The sequence below is a fragment of the Pungitius pungitius genome, chromosome 4, assembly GCF_949316345.1.
Source record: "Pungitius pungitius chromosome 4, fPunPun2.1, whole genome shotgun sequence".
NCBI classification, from domain to species: Eukaryota; Metazoa; Chordata; class Actinopteri; order Perciformes; family Gasterosteidae; genus Pungitius; species Pungitius pungitius.
In genome coordinates this window covers 19,222,565-19,238,109 of record NC_084903.1, presented here as the reverse complement: position 1 = coordinate 19,238,109, position 15,545 = coordinate 19,222,565, and the positions used below count along the sequence as shown (strand labels likewise).

Below are 15,545 nucleotides of genomic sequence, written 5' to 3'. Positions count from 1 at the left end.
GCACCATGGTGATCAGAGAATTGATATAGCCTTAAACTATTTGTTGTGTAAAGCTATAGTGTAGTCATGTCGACCTGAGCAGAGCATAAAGGTGCTCACCCCATGGGTGTGTTGTTTGTTCAGAGCTCCACCACCCGATCCCGTCACATGTTAGGATCCCTTACTAGGCAACGGAAATGCTTTGGTTGGAAATTACATTGTAATTTTGTAAGTATGCTGCAACAGCGTAAGATTAGACCTAGAATGTGGGTTTAGCTACATAAGAGGGAAAAGTGTTTTTTTTAAACTGATACCGAGGTGAGTTTTCACATCCCGCCACCAGAGGTCAATATAACACTTTAAATTATGTCTTGCCTGTCTACAGTCTGTCTCTGACAAAGTAAGTGGTGCCATATTTACAAAATGTAGACAATTCAATCCACAGCGAGAAAAAGAGATATATCCGTTTTGACTGAATAAAGCAATGAAAAAAATTGTTTAATAGTTAACTGCTGAGGCACATATTCACATATGTACATATTCCCATCATGAACCACACTCGTAATGTATTCACAGGGTGGTTGACATTAAATCACTGGCTCCTAAAATTGCATTAACCTGAACGAGTTTATGTGGTCCTGATACAAGTGGCATAAGGGATGATGATCGGACCTGATCAGGATTTACATGATGGGGCATCACCCCTCTTTCAGAAAAATAGAAAAAATAGAAAGTGAAGTTATTATTAAATTAAATTGTCATTGTCATGCATATCCTGTCTTCATGCACGTTTTAGCTGCGCTATGGGGCAACGTCAAGTTTGCCCTCAGAAGGCGGGTCTAAAAAGCACTGAAAAAATGTGTGACATACAATTTAACCAATTAGTGTCCTTAAACAGACTTAGTCTGGAGACACACTGGGTTTTCCCCAAGCTTCCACGTTCTGACATTTTGGAGGAAGCAAAGAGCACAAATTCTATCACGGTCTACATATTATATCATACTGACATCATATGACTATATTGTATATATATATATATATATATGTATCAAATTATACTGAATTTCCTTCAGGGGTGAAGAAAATAAGATGGCCAAAGTGTTTTTACTGTTTGTCTTCATGTTGGCATAAAAAATAAATAAATATTTAACTGCAAAGTAGTACTGTGTTTTCCATACCTTAATTGTTTTGCATTAAATCAACGGGATGTTTGCTGAAATGGATTCGATTGCCCTACCTGGAACATTTTCCACCAGTCTCTACTGCCTGTTAGACGGCTGTAAAATCAGGGCGGACTGAGAAGTCAACATGAGTAATCACCAAACCCTCCCTGTGTTAGCCCGTGCATCCCTCCGCAGCCCCCTTTTTCTCGGCCTGGAGACTGCGCAGAAAGCTGTGGGGGGAAAAAAAGTGCGTGTGTAAGCAGAACTGAGAAAGTTCATAGAGCCGAGTTGCAGGATGTCCCGTTGAGGAGAAAAGAAAATCCTGCAGAGCTGCAGAAGCAACACAAGCCGAGGGGGGAAGAGAAGTGCAGCTCAGGACCAACAGCATTCACCAAACTCTAGACATCGGTAAACTCGGAGGAAATGGCCTCTCCGACGGTATTTAGCTGTCGTCGGATTGTTTTCAAACTGTTTGTGGTGCAGTTCATTGCCTTTCAAGCCAATGCTGCCCCCGTCGTCCATCAGTTTCCCGGAGACGATTCTCCACAAACAGACAAAGAAGTTGCTCTGGTAAGTTTATTTGTGGTTTTCTTAAACACAGTCAGCTGTGAAGTAACAGTGTTTACTCCTGAAGTACAAGAATTGTACTTCTGTTGGGGAATAGTCTGTGGTCAGTTAATTGCATTAATTTCAATTTCTCTTTTTCTCCCCAAGCACTATCTGAATAAGTTTTATGGATGCCCGGAAGACAGATGTAACCTTATGGTGCTCAAGGACACCTTGAAGAAAATGCAAAAGTTCTTCTCTCTGCAAGAAACTGGAGAGATTGATGCCCAAACTGTGGAAATCATGAAAAAGCCCCGCTGTGGCGTCCCAGATGTGGCCAATTACAAATTCTTCCACAGGAAACCCATCTGGCAGAAGAAAGACATCACATACAGGTCAGGGAATTAACTTTACCTAAAGATTTACTAAACAAGCATTGAATTATCCTGCCCTTTAGGTGCTAAACTGTGTCCTGCATGGGGTATTTTATAATGGAAGTAACTCCCACTTCATTCTGAACCTGAAATAGTAATAGTCAAGTAATGACATCAAGGCAGCTTCGCCTAAAGCTTGCAGACCACAGAGAGGTAAAATGATTTGACTCCAGCCAGCTGCAGCCCATAAAAACAACATGAACTACTTATTGGAGTCCCTCCATAACACTAAGGTTTAAATGTAAATCCCAAAGCAGCTTTTGATGAGTGCACAAAAGTACAAAGCCAGAGTCTGTTTGCTTTGCAAAATGTACCACAGCTTGGCCCCGCCCTCCTCCCGCCTCCCACCTCACCCTCCCCTCAACCCGCAGTCCACCCAACCCCCATCCACACGGTCGCTGTGCGCTTGCATCTTGCGTCTCGCTTGAACCAGCATTCCTACACAGTGTGTGTGTGTGTGTGAGGTCTTTTGTTTTTGTTCTGTTTGAGGTTTACAACAATGTGGAAAACCGTTTATTTTTTTCTCGTGGGCCCTGATCATTGCAGCCCGTCTGCCTGCGTGTTTGTACGGAGAACCTAGAGCCAAGGACAACAGCAAGATCTGAGATCTTAGGCTGCCTTTGAGAAAGGACTGTGCAGACGCACCGGGTTTGTAGCCGGACACAGTTTCAGGAAGCATCATCATAGACTGTCAGCCCGTAATCTGAAGTTGAGAAGATAGATCTTATGATTTCTGCAGGCTGTAAAAGACATGCCGCTCACAAAGACACACACCGCGTTTTTTCACGTGATATTTTGTGTTTATTTGACTTCTTTTATCTTGTTATTTGAATGTGACCCTCTGCTAACTCCGTAGAATCCTCGGGTATACCCCCGACCTGGATGAGGAAGTCATCAACGATGCCTTCTTCAGAGCCTTCAAAGTATGGAGCGACGTCACGCCACTCACAATCACCCGCATCATGGATGGAGAGGCCGACATCATGATTAATTTTGGCCGCAACGGTACGGCATGTATTTAAACAAGCACGTAGGCGTACAACACACTGTACTTTACTCAGCTGAACTACCATCAGGTTATCTGTGCATCATAGGGCCCTACAATCAGTGACACCCCTCAGACTTATAATAAATACCTTCATTTTATAGTAAATCTCTTCCTTTGACATCAAAATCCCTGCTGACTGCAACTTTCCCACTTGTCAGCATTGCGTTAAACTCTTGTCTTGCGACATTGGGCTGGAATGTAGAACAGGAGCGGTAACAACTTCAAAATCAAAGCGCTTTAATAAGCAAGTTGTGAAGTTTCCTTCCCCCTCAAAGAGGATCTATACAGATCATGTTCGGTCACAACCCAAGTAAGCAAACAGTTGAAAACATGGTATCACCGTAACTAACACTTCTTCACACAGGTCAGTCTGACTAAGGCAGCCGTTTTACATGCTAAGGCACAATAGCTTGTTGTAATAGCTTCTGTCGATGCCAGGAGCTATACTACGATAGTAGTGGAACAAGAAAACATGGCAACCCGAGATGACGTGAAACCAAGCAAATGTCACATTATCGATGCTGATGTTGGAATGATGCAATCGACAGAGCACGGAGACGGTTACCCCTTCGATGGCAAAGATGGCCTCCTGGCTCACGCCTTTGCTCCAGGGCCCGGGATCGGGGGAGACTCCCACTTTGATGATGATGAGCAGTGGACGCTGGGAGATGGCCAAGGTAACTGGGAAACGCTGTTTGGAAACACCCAAGCGTGTTGCAATAGCAACACCGCAACCGTTTTTGGAATCGTGGCGTAATCTCATGAAAATGTGTACCAATTTGTCTAAAGACACAACGAGTGTGAAATAGGTGTGTGTGACACTGATAACACTTTTAACTTTCAACTACTTTGTTTGGATTTTATTAACTTTGTCTGAACTTTCTGGCACTGGATGTGACAAATCTCAGCCATCTGGAAGCTCAATAGAAGAAAAAGAAATCTCTCTTGCAGGCATTTTGCATTTGCTCGCAGTGACCCAGATAGTTTAATGTATTTCCCATTATTCCGAATCTTCTTTTCTGAATTCGTAATTTGAGCACAAGTATCTATAAACAATTGTTTGCTTGTCTCATGACACAAATAAGTCTAACAACAGCTAGAATGATTTTTTTAAAATAATACACAGCCTGTCGAAGTTGTATCCCATTTACTACAGTGAATAGTCAGTTTTCATTATATGTATTCTTTTTGAGAGCCTTCTTTTAAATGATGTCCCATAGTTTAAGTAGCCTCTACAACATTGCAGTTTCCTTCAGAGACGCAGCGTATTGTGTCGAACATCATGTCGCCTTTAGGCTCGGTTTGGGAAAATGGATGACGGTTATATAAAAGTAATAGAAAGCGTTATGGTGTTGATGCTTGCTCCCAAATCTTCTAAACAGTGGTGAAGGTGAAGTACGGCAACGCTGATGGGGAGTTCTGTAAATTCCCCTTCTTGTTCGAGGGCAAGGAGTACAACAGCTGTACACCTCAGGGCCGGGACGACGGCTTCCTGTGGTGCTCCACGAGCTACAACTTCGACGAAGACGGCAAATATGGTTTCTGCCCCCATGAATGTAAGTTGGACCTGTGGTGTTCTTTTGTTATATTTTTATGCAACAACACTATGTAACAATGACTTGTGTGGCTCCGCGTGACCTCAGCTGCATGGCGGTCATGTCCTAATTGCGCCTGGAATTGGACCAGTGTTTTTTTTTTACTAGCAAAGTAGTACTTCATCAGATTGTTTTGCGATATTCAAAGCTCTTCTGCTGATTGCTGACAGCGGGGAAAGTAGGTTAAACAGTTTGCCAGGAAAGTGTTGTTTGCTGTTTGGAGTGGATTATGGAATATATTTTTTCCAAGTCTCTGTCCCACTTTAGAACGCTGGGCTTTGTCAAACATTTTGTTTATCTGTGTTGTATTGCTGTCCATGCTGCTAACGTGAACACATGCCCATTACATCTAGGTGCCAGAGTACACATGTACTAAGTTGTTTTCATAGAAGAACACGAGAGAAGCCTGTTTGTACCGTGTTGTTAAGCTTTTGTATTGATGCACAGAAAAAAAAGTTCCGCTCCCCCCTTTTTTCTTTGTTCAGATTTCTCCTCTCTCTCATCATCACGCAGTCATCAAAGGATCTTAGTTGCTTCAAATGACCATGTAGGAATTGTATATTGCTCTTCATAAGCATCCAAGACATGGAAAAGTTTCACTATAACACCTCTATGTATTTTTTTTCTCTTCTTTCTTTACAGTACTATTCACCATTGCTGGAAACGCAGGAGGCGCCGCATGCAAATTCCCCTTCACCTTTCAGGGAGAGACGTACGACGCATGCACCACTCAGGGCAGAGACGATGGGTACCGCTGGTGTGCCACCAGTGAGAACTACGACCAGGACAAAACCTATGGATTCTGCCCCGAAACCGGTAGGTGGTGCGATCTGCTGCCTGTTGGGCTGATCCAATGTAATGCAAAATAGCAATAGTAAAATAATATATATTTCAATGTAAATGTATCGTACCCTTGAATAGCAAAATTATTTCCCACCAACAGTTCTTACGGCATGATTTGTTATGGCCATTTATTAGAATTGTTAAATGCACACGCAGAGAAAACAACTCTATTGGAATTTGCAATATCCCATTAAATAGCATCAGGGTACATGGTGTATTCTTCAATCATATGGGTAGCCAACACAACTGCCAACTTTCTGAGCTAAAGTAGTAATGGTACACGCTTTCCTGGATTGTGTTATATTAAATGATATTTCAAAAGGAAAGTGTTGCTTTTACCAAGTAGCTGGATTGAGAGTTTTAGATAATCTATTTCCATTCCTTCTTTATTGTAATTAAAATTTGCTCGCTTTTTTAGCTTGGATTTCAAAAGTAGGCTACCTTCCCCCATATATCATATACAAATGAATTAATCAATTAATTACGAAAATGAGACATCGTGTTTGCGTATGATGTATCAAAATGTGTTTAGATCCACATGGTAAATACAGGCTGAAAAGCAAACCCCTATAAATCCATTGTATTCCATTTATGTCCCATATATTTCCATAAATTCCCGTTATTCTCATGGAAATGGGTTATTGGGCTTATTAAAAGGCTTGCTTAGATGCCTACAGTGTGCTTTACTGGCTGTGATTATTTTGATGTGTAGTGATGGGTGCCCATTGGTCTGCAGGAATGCTCCGGCTGGGGTTTTTGGTTTTCGGTCTTGCTTGTGGTCCGCTGAATGACTGTGAAAGTATTTTAATATGCAATGGCAAAGCTTATTTTCCATTCTGTCAGTGGGACTGGTTTTATGGTCGAGGTAGTGTAGCAGGGGAGGGAGATAGACCACTGGAGCCTTCATCTGGTTCTAATTGATAAGGAAAGTAGCTTAGTTTTAAAGCCTTGTGCGATAGGTTGTGCTAAATAAGAAATTATATATATATATATACACTCACCGGCCACTTTATTAGGTACCCCATGCTAGTAACGGGTTGGACCCCCTTTTGCCTTTAGAACTGCCTCAATTCTTCGTGGCATAGATTCAACAAGGTGCTGGAAGCATTCCTCATGGAGTTTGGTCCATATTGACATGATGGCATCACACAGCTGCCGCAGATTTGTCGGCTGCACATCCATGATGCGAATCTCCCGTTCCACCACATCCCAAAGATGCTCTATTGGATTGAGATCTGGTGATTGTGGAGGCCATTTGAGTACAGCGAACTCATTGTCATGTTCAAGAAACCAGTCTGAGATGATTCCAGCTTTATGACATGGCGCATTATCCTGCTGAAAGTAGCCATCAGAAGTTGGGTACATTGTGGTCATAAAGGGATGGACATGGTCAGCAACAATACTCAGGTAGGCTGTGGCGTTGCAACGATGCTCAATTGGTACCAAGGGGCCCAAAGAGTGCCAAGAAAATATTCCCCACACCACGACACCACCACCACCAGCCTGAACCGTTGATACAAGGCAGGATGGATCCATGCTTTCATGTTGTAGACGCCAAATTCTGACCCTACCATCCGAATGTCGCAGCAGAAATCGAGACTCATCAGACCAGGCAACGTTTTTCCAATCTTCTATTGTCCAATTTCGATGAGCTTGTGCAAATTGTAGCCTCAGTTTCCTGTTCTTAGCTGAAAGGAGTGGCACCCGGTGTGGTCTTCTGCTGCTGTAGCCCATCTGCCTCAAAGTTCGACGTACTGTGCGTTCAGAGATGCTCTTATGCCCACCTTGGTTGTAACGGGTGGTTATTTGAGTCACTGTTGCCCTTCTATCAGCTCGAACCAGTCTGGCCATTCTCCTCTGACCTCTGGCATCAACAAGGCATTTCCGCCCACAGAACTGCCGCTCACTGGATGTTTTTTCTTTTTCGGACCATTCTCTGTAAACCCTAGAGATGGTTGTGCGTGAAAATCCCAGTAGATTAGCAGTTTCTGAAATACTCAGACCAGCCCTTCTGGCACCAACAATCATGCCACGTTCAAAGTCACTCAAATCACCTTTCTTCCCCATACTGATGCTCGGTTTGAACTGCAGGAGATTGTCTTGACAATGTCTACATGCCTAAATGCACTGAGTTGCCGCCATGTGATTGGCTGCTTAGAAATTAAGTGTTAACGAGCAGTTGGACAGGTGTACCTAATAAAGTGGCCGGTGAGTGTATATATATTATATATATATATATATATATATATTTGAACAAAAACATTGTCTCAGCAAGTCTGCCAGATGGAAAATGATCTCTCTTTGAAAGAAAATCAATCCGGGCGAGTGTTTTTTGGTTCAGTGCCCCTTTTGGATTAGTTATTTATGTTGTGTGTGTTCTGCCAGTGCTTTCTTGATGCTGTTTTCAACATCATCTGTGTTTTGACTTCACAATACAACACAATCTGTTCTGAGGAAACATTCTGGCACACAAAGTTTATTGCACATGCTTCTTCTTCAGTACACTTGTGTTTCTCCCTCTAGCCATGTCGACTGTGGGAGGAAATGCACAGGGAAGCCCCTGTGTTTTCCCCTTCACCTTCTTGGGGGACACCTACGAGGCCTGTACCACATCTGGACGCAGCGATGGCAAGATGTGGTGCGCTACCACCAAGAGCTATGACGATGACACCAAATGGGGTTTCTGTCCAGACCAAGGTATGAATAGTATTTGTGGGCAGTTCTTTTGTATGCATTAGTCATTGTGTTACTTGCAAACACAATAAACATGAAAATAAAAAGGTTAAAGGCAGGTTTGTTGTTATTCAATCATCATGTCTCATTCATGTGTCCCACAGGCTACAGCTGGTATACAGTAGTTACCACTTGGTAGACCTATCCATATGATCATTCGTATTTTTTTAAAGTAATATTCAGAGTTTGCAATTCATTTTCTTCATTGTGCTGCACGTTTCCAGGTTACAGTTTGTTCCTGGTGGCAGCCCATGAGTTTGGTCATGCCCTTGGCTTGGAGCACTCTGAGGACCCTGGAGCATTGATGGCCCCCATTTACACTTTCACTAAAGACTTTAGGCTTCCAAATGATGACATCAAAGGCATCCAGGAGCTCTACGGTGAGATGAATTGTCACGTCGAACGGGATCAATCCTAACACTAGACCAAGCATATATTTGTACCATAAACATGAACAGATTAATGTACTGCGAGCGTGTTATCTCTTTCTAAATCATTAAATATTCTGTAAAATGTCTTATGAACAGGTGTGCCAACGGACAAACCCTACCCTCCCACCCAGGGTCCGGTTACTCCAATGGACATCTGTAAAGACACAGTTGTGTTTGATGCTGTAGCGCAGATTAGGGGAGAGACATTCTTCTTCAAGGACAGGTAATTGAATACAAAGAAACAAGGAGTCCCAATATCGTTTGACCTAAACATGTCTTCAGCAAATATGTTTATGCTTCATTAACTGCAAATGATACGAGAGCACTGACAATGAAACCTTTGCAAAGTCCCGCCCTCAAACGCAAACTGGTCAATTGTAGGCAACCTTTGACCTGCTGTGACCGAGGTCCAACAGTTAACCAGCTTTGATTCCCATTTGTGGAGTTTGGGACCGTCATATGCAAATGAAGGGTCAACTAATCATCCAAAACCAATCCAAATCAAGTTCCCGACCACGTTGTTTGAATATGTTAGCTGATATATTTTCATTAGCTTTCTGAGTCATATATGCAAAAACTTGCAACAAATACCAAAGTCCATCCCCCCAATAGCCTACTTCTGACTTCATAGGCAATTTAACATGAGGTTTCTTGTTCATTATTGCAATCGTAGGTTTTTTTTTTTAATGAAGGCACAATTAGTGTGAGGAAAGAAATACACTATTCCTTCAGTCATGCAGAGAGAACCAAAATACTCATCAGTCATAAACACAGTCCACACTGCACCCTCCCCACTGGCGCCAGTGAACGCAAAGTCTTGTCGGCTCAACTGTGTCTACTGGCTGACCGTGTGTAGAAGCGAGTTTCAAGAAGTGCTTTGGTTTCGTCAACAGTCTTTATGAGTCAGTGTATGTTCCCATGGGAAGGTGAACATTTTCATTACAACAGCTGAAGTTTGTTACAGAATACTTCTCTCGGGAGTCACTGAGAACAAACGCAATAACGTGGTAGAAAACAACCGGGTGGAAAACACAAACAGCGTCCTTGTTAGTTATGATATCTCAATGCCTCTAGCTGCGCTATTACATTGAAGCCTTTGAATTTTATGGGTAACAGAGCTGTATACCTGTCGTGGCCATAAATGCGTCCAAAGCAAACAGGCCTGCATTCCTTCTTACCAAAGAGTCTTTCAGCTAACATGGTTTTCCTCGGTGAGAACCTTGCCATGATTCTGCTCACAAGTCCTGTTTTAAAACTGAATAACTTTGCAACACTGCGATGGAAAAATGTCTAGAATTACAATGTTTCATACAAGCAAATTGCATTTACCTAAATTTAGTTGACTAATTAGAGACCGCATTGACATTGGGAGGCCATTTAGCCTCATGTTTGGCCATGTTCAGCGGATCACCATATCTGACAGCTTGCTTGCGTGACCATACAAGGCTTTGTGTGCTGCTTTCAGTCAATTCTTGATCTGACATTTGAATCCGGAAGAGTAGAATTTTAGAACAGAGTGATCTCAGGGAACAGATGGGAACCTCAGTAAGATACATTACATCTTCCTGGAGATTGAGATAAGTTTCAGGAAGGTGTGTTGCTCTGACCTTCACAGGGTGTTAATTAGTTGCCTGAAGGCCATGTCAGGTTTGTGGGCTGTAGAGATCTGGTACAAGCCACGTTTTATAGCTTTAGAGTAAAAGCACTTCCTTCTGGGTTCCCAGAGCTAACACTCATTATCCTCCCTACATTATAAAAGTATGAACCCCTTTTTTCTCCTGACTCAACATTGTTATGATGTCGGACACATCTTGAAATGATGCAGTGAGTAACACTTACGGCTCCCCTGAGCTCAGCATAGTGTCTGTCTGGAGGCTTAAGGAGAAGGTAGTTATAAAGCATGTCTCATAGAAACAGTTAAGCCAACTTACTGAATCTGTAGCAACTTATTTATGCACATGTATCCTAGCATGTAGTCACCATAAGCTATTAGGAATGTACAGTATTTACTTGCAATTGTAATCCTTCAGATTTTATTACCCTAGTGATACTAATGGTTAGCAAGTTTGGTTTAAAACTCTTTTAGGGGGTATTTGTCAAAAGACGTAACTTAAGTATCTCTGTACAGTGCAAACCACACAATTAGATAACTTGAAATGCAAAGTTGGTTTTTGAGCAATGGTTTGGGAAAATCAGTTATGTGGAGCACAGCACTATGTATACTATATGACTAAATCGTGTTAATCTGTCCCCTAAAACAGCCACCAGGCGGATCATTTATTTATTTATTCTGCTTTTTAATTAAATAGAGACAGGAAGAAAAGACAGAAAAGCCCTCTGGATATTGCTGGTCTACTGCATCAACCTGACAAATTGAACCACAAGAACATTGCTAAAATAATGCAATTAGATGGTTGGTTCAGATTGAATATGTCTCTTCTATGATCCTGACAAAATGTAAATACAACTTTAGATATGTCTGTATGTTCAGTAAGTTTTATTCTATCCCCTTTGCCATTTATTTTGCATTTGGCAAACCTTTTTCTTCTTAAAAAATAGGTCAGTGGAAAAGAGTTTGGTAAGCTGCCGTTATTGTGCAGCTGTGTATTGGAAATCCGGGCAAGATAGGTCTTGTTCCGCTGGCGTCTGCAGCCTTCGTTATAACAAGAACCAGATGCTCATGAATCAGGCCATTGTGGCTCGGCCGGGTTAAGCACTTGCACTAAAACCTCCTCTTACGCGGTACACAAATATACGCACGCATAGACACACACACACACACACACACTTTGCCCACCTCCCTTTCATCAGACCCCTCTGAAGGTTTGCTCCGTCGGCTCATCTACCTCATTCACACAGTCATTCTCTTTCTGCCAGGTTCCTGTTCAGGTCAGTCAACTTCCGAAGCAAGCCCAACGGCCCCATGCTGGTAGCCACCTACTGGCCAGACCTACCCACCAAGATAGATGCTGCCTATGAAAACCCAGTGGAGGAAACATCTGTCTTCTTCTCAGGTAATGCTGGAGAAAAAAAAACTGTGGAGAAAGGTCTGATTTTCTGAATATTAATATCATATCGCATGAACTGGTCCCCCTGGTCACATCCTCCATGTCCCTCTACGAGAGTCTACGGTGATCGGAGAAACAGGCAGTTCCGCTTTCATTTGGATTCACTTCAGGGTGGCGTTTCTACAAACTGAAACATTAGAAAAAGCAGGAATGTCGGCTGGGCGCTCTTGTGTGCGGTCTGCACTCTTGGGACATTTCACATACTCCATCATAGTTATTAGTGGTTTAGTATATTCTTCTTTTGCATTTGACTAATATGACAACCTTCTTGAATACTGATGCAAGTTACATAAATGTGATGAAAAGGAGGACTGTTTTTTCCTATGGGGGACACCGATACCCTTCATTGTTATACATACTAACTTTTCCCGTCCAGGCAACGAGATGTGGGTCTACAAAGCAGATGTGTTGGAGAAAGGCTACCCCAGGAGGCTGTCCAGCCTGGAACTCCCCTCTGATGTGCAGCAAATCGACGCAGCCTTCAACTTTAGGAAGAACAGGAAGACCTACTTCTTTGCTGGCGACAAATTCTGGAGGTAAGGGGGGGGACGGGGGGGGGGGGGGGGGGGGCAAAGCTCATGCTAACCACTTGTGAGCATAAGTCTGTCACACCTTAGTTTGAGCTGTTGTTGTCAACGCGTCCTGTAGCAATGCCAGGACAGGTCTGGGTCTAGTTAATGTTTAGTGTGACCTAAACTGCACTGAGCTTTGATGGCCCTTGCACTTTTTTATAGAAAGCTATGAGTGGTTTGGATCTGTGGGTGTATGGGATTGTGAAGCAGTCATAAAAGGATTATACTGTTTCAATGCCCTTTTATTGTGTGTTTAGATACGATGAAGATAAGAAGAAGATGGACCCTGGCTTCCCCAAACTTATTGCAGATTCCTGGAATGGCATCCCAGATGGCATAGACGCTTCCTTCAGTCTCAATGGCATTGGTAAAAAAATGATTATTATTTTTTTTCACATAAATTATTAACTGAGAGGCTCTGTATGATTATAGGCAGGAACATTAGTGTAGGCTCTACAATGGTGCTTATAGCCACATGCTAACATAATCACAATTAAAATCCTTACATGCTGATATTTAGCAGGTCACCATCTTAGTTTAGCAGATAATTAGAATAAATGTAAATAAAATAAAAGACGTTGTTGAAGTTAATGCAGTTCGTTCTGAGCAGGAGATCAATTAGTGCTTAACAGCTAATGGAAACCACATGGTGACATTAGATGAAAGGATATACAATACCTTTAATTATTAGGATTCATCCCAAAAGCACGTATGTGCTGATTCGAAACCCATCCAATGGTCGATGAGGCATTGCAGTAAAAAACAACCCCATAATGGATGAGAAAAGTGTCTTAATCCTCTGTGTGCCATAGTAGTCTGTAAATCCAACAGTTATAAATAGTGAGATCAGTTTTCCACCAAATGTAAAACTGTAAAAAAGTAAACCAGCAATACCCACTCTCTTCTAAAACGCCAGAGGTAACATGAACTTACATTTTCCTTGAGTCTTTAAAAAGACTTAAGGGAAAGGGGGATTTTGTGGTGGTTGTGTTCCATCGATAATGTCTGGATTAGAAGGGGTGCTTTGTGTGCTAGCTTACAGTGTTTGGGCAGGCATCTCTTGTAGCTACAGTAAAAAGGAGCCATATCCAGTTAGCACTCTGCCTCCTGCAATAAAACGCCTCATATTCCACAACCCGGCAAGCAATGACGCCATCTAGCCAGAAATGAACCGTTTTGGGGAATCGACTGATAATGAGGAGGTGCAATGGGCCCAATGAGAGTAGCTCTGAAGTTAGGGTGTCATCTGTGGCCTGATGTTAGGCCTACTTTAGGTCATTGCAACGAAGGTGAGAGGACTATATGGTGGTGAGATGGTTTTTTTCACGACTCCGCCGGTAAACTTCCCGCGAGACTGTGATTGTCAGCCGCGTGTCCTTCAGGATTAGAGATGGTTTGCAGATTTGTGTTCATGGCAAGTTGCCAGGGATTTTTCCATCACTGCTCTACTAACATTCACACATTGCTGTAGGCATCACTTCGCCCCCTTCTCCACACAGTGGGCAAACATCTTTATACAAAGAAAGTCTGTGCCCCTCTACAGAGGTGCCTGTGTGCTTGCTGATTAGCATCATTCAGAGCGAAATAAACTTAACATCGGCCTCAGCAGAGCCTGATTTGATGATGTTCTAATACTCGTTACTTTGATTGATCTGCTTTGATCCAATTTAGATTCATTTACTGTAAAAGTTTTCCCTTATTTCATTTTTATTATTATACAAGCAATATAAAAAAGCCAATGCTAACCTCAGTAATTAACATTGTGTGCATTTTTTTCCCCACCTCTTACAGATTACAGCTACTTCTTCAAAGACAACCACTATTTCAAACTGGAAGACAGCAGCTTGAAGATCGTCAAGTTGGGTGAAATCAAAAAGGACTGGCTCGGTTGTTGAGCTTTTTTGGAAAACCTCTCGCGTCTGGCCAATTCCCGTTCTGATATCTGACCTCACGAGGACGTGGCCATAGTACCGCGCACAAGCCGAGGGTGCCGCAGTGCACACTGTTGTAAGCTTTTATCCTGTCAGGGAGACATGTCCCTTCCAGACTGTATAACCAGCCTCCAGCTTTGTAGTGAGGCACCTTGGGACTTCCTTCCCAGGCTCAACATATGAACTGGATATTTTGCTATATTACTATGGGATAGTGACATTTCATTTATTGTGTTGAGGCAAATTTATTTCAACACGTATCGCTTTTAACTCAGACATCAGGTATGTCAACACTGCATTGAACGCAGGGCTATACTGGGCGATGTGATATTGCCATTTTATGCAAATTGGATTCTGAACGGCTGTTTTACACCGTGTGAAGTATTCGTGTTGACTTGGAATTACTTCTATGTCCAGTGTATAAGTGCAGTTTAGTAAATCACTTTTAATTTTCATTGTTGTGCAATACATTTGACAATATCAATTTGCACGATGTGTTTGACCGAAAATGGTGCTTTAGAGATTGCTTTTTGATTATAGTCCTATCTTCATACAGTATAATGTATATATATATATATATATATATATATACACACACACACCTTTTATATTCCATGTATCTATGTCTGACTACTTAGTATTCTCTGAATGTTACACCGTAGCTTTTGCAGGCACTCATTATTCTTCATTTGATTAGCACTTTGCATAAGATATATAAAGGGACTGCTTAATATGGAGACCAAATTAGTGTCATGGGAACTTTGTGTTGCATTCTCTTCACTAATGGTACAGTGGGATTAAAGGCACAGGCTGCCTCCAGAGGCTTTATTGATTTGTCACATGATGGAATCATGTCAAGAGTACCGCAGTAGTATTTTTTTAATTTTCGTATACAGTATATGTATTCTTTTTTTTCTATCTTGGGTTTTAACAATGCAGTCAGTGTTTGTGTTGTTTTTAATGCTTGTGCACTTTGTTACTGTCATCAATAAAGATGGTCAATATAATGTGGATCAGTGATAAACAAAGGAATTAAAGGGGACGATTGACGCCATTATGGGCTTTCAGCATTAAGAGTGTGAACTCACAAACAAGTCTCCAAATAATTCAGATAAACCCATTTTAAGTTGTACTACTTTTTCTCCAAACGTTGCATGATATTTGATAATAGCTTTATGATATGAAGTGATTATATGGGAAAT

At 42.0% G+C, this 15,545-nt stretch overlaps 1 protein-coding gene across 1 annotated transcript; it reads left to right on the top strand.

Moving 5' to 3' along the window:
* Window positions 1-1,361: 1,361 nt before the first annotated feature.
* mmp2 (matrix metallopeptidase 2) lies at window positions 1,362-14,926 on the top strand. Its single transcript, XM_037453388.2, has 13 exons — window positions 1,362-1,712; window positions 1,857-2,083; window positions 2,979-3,127; window positions 3,719-3,847; window positions 4,553-4,726; window positions 5,408-5,581; window positions 8,132-8,305; window positions 8,566-8,721; window positions 8,869-8,995; window positions 11,650-11,786; window positions 12,217-12,376; window positions 12,670-12,779; window positions 14,204-14,926. Exons 1-13 carry the CDS (start codon window positions 1,566-1,568, stop codon window positions 14,305-14,307), a joined length of 1,968 nt encoding a protein of 655 aa, XP_037309285.2. The 5' UTR covers window positions 1,362-1,565; the 3' UTR covers window positions 14,308-14,926.
* Window positions 14,927-15,545: the final 619 nt, after the last annotated feature.